At 53.0% G+C, this 7762-nt stretch overlaps 2 protein-coding genes across 3 annotated transcripts in view; one reads left to right on the top strand and one right to left on the bottom strand.

Annotated features, from left to right (window-relative positions):
- DNAJC17 (DnaJ heat shock protein family (Hsp40) member C17) overlaps positions 1-719 on the top strand; it is a 37501-nt gene extending 36782 nt beyond the window's left edge. The window contains exon 11 of the mRNA XM_059372540.1: positions 524-719. Within this exon, the coding sequence (XP_059228523.1) occupies positions 524-646 (123 nt within the window). The 3' untranslated portion in view covers positions 647-719. The remainder of the gene's footprint in view (positions 1-523) is intronic.
- Positions 720-1155: 436 nt separating this feature from the next.
- On the bottom strand, positions 1156-5148 carry GCHFR (GTP cyclohydrolase I feedback regulator). 2 transcript variants are annotated; one of them, XM_059372550.1, is made up of 3 exons: positions 4710-4881; positions 2868-2962; positions 1156-1685 (listed from the first exon to the last, which is right to left on the bottom strand). In XM_059372550.1, exons 1-3 carry the CDS (start codon positions 4743-4745, stop codon positions 1562-1564), a joined length of 255 nt encoding a protein of 84 aa, XP_059228533.1. In that variant the 5' UTR covers positions 4746-4881; the 3' UTR covers positions 1156-1561. The 2 variants fall into 2 exon arrangements, with proteins under 2 accessions (XP_059228533.1, XP_059228532.1); XM_059372549.1 differs by lacking the exons at positions 1156-1685; positions 2868-2962 and adding an exon at positions 2969-3245 and having other exon boundaries at positions 4710-5148.
- Positions 5149-7762: the final 2614 nt, after the last annotated feature.

Below are 7762 nucleotides of genomic sequence, written 5' to 3'. Positions count from 1 at the left end.
GGGCCCTGCGGGAGCCGCCCCCGCCGCGCGGGGTGCGGGGGCGATAATCAAGGGGGGGGCTCACAGAGGCTGGTTTTAGGGCAGGGCTCCCCGCTCTGGTGTCCAGGCAGGAGCCAAGTGTGCACTGCGGGAAGGAGGGGGTGGTGGTCTCGCAGAGCCCAGGGCATTTCTGTCCCTCTGACAGTGTCATCACTGGAAACCTGTGAGAAGCAGGAGCCACAGGAGGCGGAAAGGAGTGTCAAATAAAGGGCGGGGAGGCAATGAAGGGTGACGGCCTGGCCCTGGCAGGCGCATGGAGTGATTCAGCCCAAGATGGAGCAGGGCTGACTGTGGGTGGAAGGCCTGGGGGACGGGGGCTGATAGCTGCTCCGGATGGAGGAGAGGAGGGCCCGCTGAGAAGTATGGGGCCTCCTCACTCCCTGACTCAGGACTAGTTCTGCCTAGGCCAGCTCTCCAAGTCTGGAATGTGGGGCTGCACCCTGCTGCCCTGACCGACTTCCCCTGGTTGCCCCCTGCCCCCCAGGGCTCAGTGCTGTCAGAGAGGGACTACGAGAGCCTCGTCATGATGCGCATGCGCCAGGCAGCGGAGCGGCAACAGCTGATCGCCCAGATGCAGCGGGAGGACGAGGTGGGGCAGCCCACGTAGTCTTCTAACTCCAGCCCACTCACCCACAGCCCCCTTCTTGAACGTCACCAATAAACCTTTCTTTTTTCTTTTTCTTGTTTTTGGGTTTTTTTTTTTTTTTTTTTTTTACAAGAATCTACCTCTGGGGCACCTGGGTGGCTCAGTGGGTTGGGCCACTGCCTTCGGCTCAGGTCATGATCTCAGAGTCCTGGGATCGAGTCCCGCATCGGGCTCTCTGCTCAGCGGAGAGCCTGCTTCCCTCTCTCTCTCTCTGCCTGCCTCTCTATCTACTTGTGATTTCTCTCTGTCAAATAAATAAATAAAATCTTTAAAAAAAAAAAAAAAAAGAATCTACCTCTATTGCATATGTAGGTGTAGGGTGCTGGCCCGACCAAGTGCGTCCCTGATTCCTGGACTCTGCCAGAGAGGGTTCCACCCAGGGCTGGCTCTCCCTCCCCGGGAGTGAGCTGACCCCCAGGGAGGGGCTCTGCGCAGTGAAAGTCAGTGGGCCAGCAGAACAGAGGAGCAAGCACTTGACACAGGCCTTTATTGGCTTGGACCAGGTATGCAGGACCCTCCCGCCCAGTCCTGGGCTGTGCTCCTTGGGGGCTCCCAGTTCCCGGCCAGGGACAGCCTGGCTCTTTCGGGCCCCTCAACCTGCGCACAAAACACAGCCTCCTCCAGGGCTCTCAGCCAGGCCATAAAGCTGGAGGGGCAGCTGGGAGCACCAGGGCAAGGGCCCTGCCCTCTCACCCCATCCTCTGGGGCTGAGGCAGGTTTCAGAAAAGGCCATTCACAGCCCAGTGGTGCCTGGCTAAGGAAAATGACAATTTGGGAAGAGAGGGGCCAGGCAGTGAGTGAATGGGGACTCAGGATCAGGGCCCGTGGCATCCACTCATAAAAGGGGTGCTCTCTGTGTTCCTCAGTGTGAGAGGGTCACTCCTTGTGCAGGCACCACACCAGGGTCTGGCCCACCCCCGTCATGCTCAGCACACGGAAGCCCCTGCGTTCCAGTTTGTCCAGCACTATGCGAGGAGGATCGCTGACAAAGTACTCATAACTGTGAAGAGAAGGGGGAGAGGGGACAGCGTCAGAGGGCACGCAGCACCAACTCCCCGCACAGGTGTCTGCTCGTGACAAGGCTGGGTCAGGAATCCTTGTCCTGACGGATACTTGCTGGGTGCCTTCTAGTGCCAGGCTAAGTGCGCACTCCCTGCCGCCTCCCCTGCCAAGCACTGGGCTTGCATATCTTGTTCCTTCCTCCCAACAACCTAAGGAAGGTACCATGATTGCTCCCATTTTATAAACAAGAAATCTTGGAGGAGTTGGGTAGCTTTCCAAATGTCATTGGGATGGCAGAACCCACGTTAGTCTGACGATAGCCCCATGTGCATGGGGCCACTGTGCTATTCAGGAGGAATGACCTGTTCGCTCCAGGGTGCCCCCCAGGGCTCTGCCCCCTCTTGCTGCCCTGCCTGTCCCATGGTCCTGGAGCAGCAGGTTGACCCCTAATAGCTCCTGGCTCTGGGTGCTGCTCTCTGGCATAGGGAATGCTGGCTGTCTCTTTTAGGGCTGATTGACTGTGAAGGGTTGTCAGAGAGATAAAGGGCTCAAGCCCCAAGCTGGGCATCTGGAGGCAAATGCCTCCTGGTAAAGGAATGGGGTTGGGTTCAGCCCTCCAACTCTGACCCAAGGGGCTGGAGCCAGCTTGCCTCCTTTCTCCCCTCTTTGAACTGGGGCTCATTCTTACAGCACTTCTCTCGAGCTCCAAGCCTGTGGAGCTGGTGTGAAGAACGCCAGGGGAAGTGGCCAAGTCTCCAGGCAGCAGCCGAGCTGAAAGTAGGACCCACGCTGCCTCGCCTATTTGTAGAGTTTAGCTATCTTACTTAGCCAGCCGGAGGGGAACCTTTCTCTCTGTGCTGGTCTTTGTCTCAATGGGGTCCAGCTCTGAGAAGAGAGGGCAGGGCAAGGAGCAGACCACTTATGGAGTCCTCCACACAGCTGGACTCTGTCCTCAGGTTTCCTTGTAAAGGGAGGGCCAGTGAGAAAAATTTCGGAGCAAGCTGGGGGGCTGCGGTAAAGCCACAGACAGGACTGACCCCACAGAGGACAGAGCCCCATGATGCAGGCAGGGCCTCTGAGGCTGGGCACTGGCATCGTCCCTGGGCTTGGCTGTGTAAAGGAAACAGGGACTCTGCTTGGGGGGCTGCAGGGGAAGATCCTTAAGAATGCCGCTACTTACAAGTTGTTTCCCAAGGCGCTTCTCTTGGAGGCCCCCAGATACTGCATCAGCTCTGGATCTGAGTGTTCATCGCCCACCATGGTAGGGCCCACCTCCTGCAAGACAAGCCACAAGGGCTGCTTGGCTGGCTGCCAGGGAGAGGGAGAAGGGCTCTCTGCCCTTCCTCCCCTGCCTGTTGGCCCTGAGCCAGTTCAGGGCTGGACAGGGTGCTGAGGAAAACGGGGGGCTGAGCATGAGCTGGGAAAGGGTGGAGCCCTCAATGATCAGGCCAGGCGGTGTGAGGCGTCCCTAGCCCTTCCAAGCCGAGCTGGTCATTGCCTGCCTCCTGGCATCTTCCTGCTGGGCATCACTACCCGTGTTTGTGTGTCTCAGAATCACCTGGAAAACAAACGAAAACCGGTCCACACAAAAACTGGTACGGGAGTGTTCATCGCAGCATTATTCACAAGACCCAAAAACGGGGAGACAGCCTAAGTGTTTGTCCTCTGACAATCGGATGAACTGATGGAGCCACACAGTGGGATGGTACCCAGCAAAACAGAGGAATGGGTAAGTACCTGTGCCCCCTACAATACAGATGAACTTCGAAAATGCACAAGTGAAAGAAGCCAGACATGGAAGTAATTAGTGGTTACCTAGGGCTGGGGGGCTAAGGTGCAGTGAGGAGTGACTGCTAAGATACAGGGCATGGGTACAGGGTGTCTTTTCAAGAGAATGGAAATGTTTTAAAGTTGGTGGTAGTGATGGCTGCACGACTCGAGTATGCTTTAAAAATAAGGAATTGTACACTTTAAATTGGTGTGTTCTTTGAAATGTATGCTATATATCAGTAAAGCTGTCATATATATTATATAATTATATACAATATTTAATAATATATACACGTGTGTGTGTGTGTGTGTGTGTGTGTGTGTGTATTTTTTTTTTTTTAATTGCCTGAAGAGCACTGAATTCCCCAGCCCCAGGAGTAGAGAGTATTTTGGGAGGTCTGGGAAGGGGCCCAGGAGTGCATATTTTAACTGCCCAAGTAACTGGTTCTCTAGGGCACTGCCAGGACCTCACCTGTCCCACGGCAACCCCACCACCTGCACCCACTGTCTCCATCTCAGGGGACCTGTGCATGCCCTGACGGGGTGGGAAAGAACGGAGGTGCCGGCTGGGCTGCCCAGTTGAACCATTCTGAAGTTAAAAGGGGATTCCTGGGGCGACCAGGACTGTCTTGGATGAGGAAATTGTACCCAGAGAAAGGGCCATCACTTCTGACTCCGGAATGGTCTCCCCACCTCTAACCACAGGTCCTGTCTCCCTTCTTTCTCTCCTAAAGGTTTTCTGGAAGTACCGAGGGAGCTGTGGATGGGCCAGGCCTTGGCATAGGTGTTTTAGTGTCTTAGCACGTTGTTTTCTTTTCCAAATCTCTTTTCCCCAAAGTATTTCCACTCCCACCCACCCACCCCCACCCCAACACCTGTGGAGTCGCTCTCTGTAGGGCAATGGGTGTTGTACGCATGAGGCCAGGCCTTCCTGGCTTCCTTGGATGGGCAGGTAGGACAGGAGCCTCAAGGGCCCTGAGCTCACTTTGCCGGCGGGGACGCACGCACCCTACCCGCTTCGCGGCCCTGGAAGCGCGTGCGGACCAGAACTTCCCGAACCCCGCGATCCCAGCCGAGTCCGCTTCCCCAGCCCCCAACCTACAGCCCGAGGGGGCGTGTCCCGGGCAGCTTCCGGGTCCAGTCACTGGCGGGCGCTGCCCGAGAGGGAGGCGCCAAGGTGCAGTGGAAGCTCCCTCTGCCCCCGTCCGGCCCCAAACAACTCCATCCCAACTCGCAGGGCGCGGATACTCACCATGCGGATCTGGGTGCTGATGAGCACGTAGGGCATGGTGCGCGCGTCCCGGCCGGGCTCCCACCCAGGGCTTTGGGCTCTGCGCCGACGCCAGCCTCTCGAGCTCCTGGACTGCGCCCGCCGCCCAGAGTCCAGTTACTCCAGCTCTGGCCTCGGGCGGTGCCAATCCCAGTGCGCCCGGCCCGTGACTGCCGCGGCCGGCCAATCGGGAGCGGGCACCCGTGACGCGCCCCCGCACTTGACGATTTGGTCCGCCTCCTGCCCTCAGGGCCGTGCTCTGGGACATTGCCTTGGGATGTTGGCGCGCACCCTCTGCCTGGAGTGGGGGGTGGTCTAGCGGGCTAGGCGGGCTGCGGCGGGGCGTGCTGTAAAGCGTGCGTGTTGACCGTGCGCCCGCTTTCTGCAACATCTTGGGCACTAGGTTCCAAAGTCCTGCTGGTCCCCGTCCCCGTCGAAGCAGAGCCGGAAAGAATCCGGGTCTCTCCGGAAAGGTCCCTCCCAAGCTCAAGCCCTCCCCACCCAGGGACGCCTCTAAAGCTCTAAAGTGATACCCCTTTCTCTGGGTACAATTTCCACTCTAAAGTGGATCCCCACTTCTGGTCCCCAGGACACATTCTCCTGGGACTCCGTCAGCGCACGGGAGACAGGGGTGGGACGCTTGTGGCTACAGCTAGAATAACTATTTCGTGTGCACCGCGCCTTTCCTCCTCCCTGAATGTAATTCCTAGTGCAACGGCCGAACCTTGCATTTCTGTGCTCCCATTGGTAAATCTATAGAGGAACCTCATGAGCGTTTGGCTGTGTGTCAGTCCCCGAGCGATTTAAACCAATGGAATCTGGCCCCCACTTTGGAGAGCTTCCCGCGAAGCTGGAGAGATGCAGCGCACGCGCGCGAAATCACAAGGCAACAACTGAGGCAAAAAGAAACTACATTCCCGGACACCAGCCCCAGATCAGAGGGCAGCAAGTGCACTTGGTGTGTCCACGCCCTCATCTCGGTGTTTCAAAATCTGAAAACTCAAAAGATTCTCTACCCGCCTTGTGATTGGTTCTCTAAAAAACAAAGCAAAAACAAAACAAAATAGAACAAAACAAAAAATAGCCTGTAACCTTCTCTGGCCCTTGAACAATCTTCTCGTCCCTGAAGGGCCCTTACAGGCCTGCTCTGTGCCTCCAGCAACTTGGCAGATGTGGAGAGCACTGGAAGGGAAAGAGGCAGTTGTAATCCTAAAGGACTCTTTGAGGTCTGTTTGACTATTCTGTACTCCCTCGGCCTATTCTCCACCTCCACGACTAACACTTTAGCTGGAGAGAGAAGATCCTCATGTCTAACGAAGGAGTCATTAAAAGATTAATACTCAGGCCATATAAAGAACTCCTACAAATCAACAACAACAACAAAAAAGATAAATCAATAGAAAAAACATAGGCAAATGACTTGAATAGGCACTTTCAAAAGAGGGAATGGAAATGGCCGGTAAACCGATAACATGATGTCCAATATCACTAGAAATTCCAGAAATGCAAATCACACTGTATTTTATTTTCTATTTTAAAGAGTCATTTATTTTTATTTTTTTGAAGATTTTATTTATTTGACAGACCATGACCTGACTGGAAACCAAGAATCTGAGGCTTAACCAACTGAGCTGCCCGGGTGCCCCTCAAACTATACATATATATATATATTTTTTTTTTTAAATATTTTATTTATTTATTTGACAGAGAGAGATCACAAGTAGGCAGAGAGGCAGGCAGAGAGAGAGGAGGAAGCAGGCTCCCTGCTGAGCAGAGAGCCCGATGCGGGACTCAATCCCAGGACCCTGAGATCATGACCTGAGCCGAAGGCAGCGGCTTAACCCACTGAGCCACCCAGGCGCCCTATACATATATTTTTAAATATTTTATTTATTTATTTGAGAGGGAGAGACAGAGCATGAGTGCAGGGAGGAGCAGAGGGAGAGGGAGAAGCAGACTCTCTGCCGCAGGGAGCCTGATGTGGGGCTTGATCCCAGGGCTCTGGAATCATGACCTGAGCCAAAGGCAGACCCTTAACCAACCCAGCCACCCACTTGCCCCTCAAACTACATTTTAAACCACAATGAGATACTACTATAATGATTTGCTAAATTAATAGATAAACCTGTAAACACTGAGTGTTGGTGGAAAGGTCTAACAATGGGAACATTACTGTTGGGACTAGAAAGTGTTACGATTGATACACCTTGGAAAACAACGTAGCTTCGTCTAACAAAGCTGAAATTGTGCATGGGTATGACCTAGCTAAACCCAACCTAGATAAACCTCAGGAAAACTCACTCATCAGGATGCATGTATAAGATTATCATATCATAAGCAACCTGGGTGGCTCGGTCGGTGAAGGGTCTGCCTGCATCTAAGGTCATGATCCCAGGGTCCTAGGATCGAGTCCCACATCAGGCTCTCTGCTCAGTGAAGAGCCTGCTTCTCCCTCTCCCTCTGCCTGCCATTCTGCCTACTTGTGATCTCTGTCTGTCAAATGAATAAATAAAATCTTTAAAAAAAAGAGTGGAGTGAGTTTTTGGTTGATTGATACAACAGAAACCGCAGAGCCATAAAAAATACGAAGTACATAAGTAAATTGTGAAAAAGAGAGAATAATTCTACTTACAGCTCACAACTTGCCAAACTAAATAATACATTGTTTGGGGATAAAAACATAAGGTTAAATTACACATCAATAAAAAATATGTGGTGAAATTATAACGAAGAGTAAGGGAATGATAAATGTAATATTTAGGGCAGTGTTCACCTCTGAGAGAAGTGAAAGGGACTAACTAAGCAGGAACAGCCGTGCTGGAGTCTTAGAAGGCAAAAGTGATGTTCTCTTTCTCACACTAGTACCTGGATGCTCAGGGTTATACATGTCTTCAATCCTTATTGTATTATAAATACACTTTTTAGCTATTAAATATTTAATAATAACAATTTTTTAAAAATATATTTTATTTATTTGACAGAAATCACAAGCAGGCTGAGCAGAGAGCCCAATGCAGGGCTGGATCCCAGGACCC

This window comes from Mustela nigripes, chromosome 13 (assembly GCF_022355385.1).
Source record: "Mustela nigripes isolate SB6536 chromosome 13, MUSNIG.SB6536, whole genome shotgun sequence".
Taxonomy (NCBI): Eukaryota; Metazoa; Chordata; class Mammalia; order Carnivora; family Mustelidae; genus Mustela; species Mustela nigripes.
Note: the sequence above shows the minus strand (reverse complement) of the source record. Positions and strands in the feature narration are given on the sequence as shown.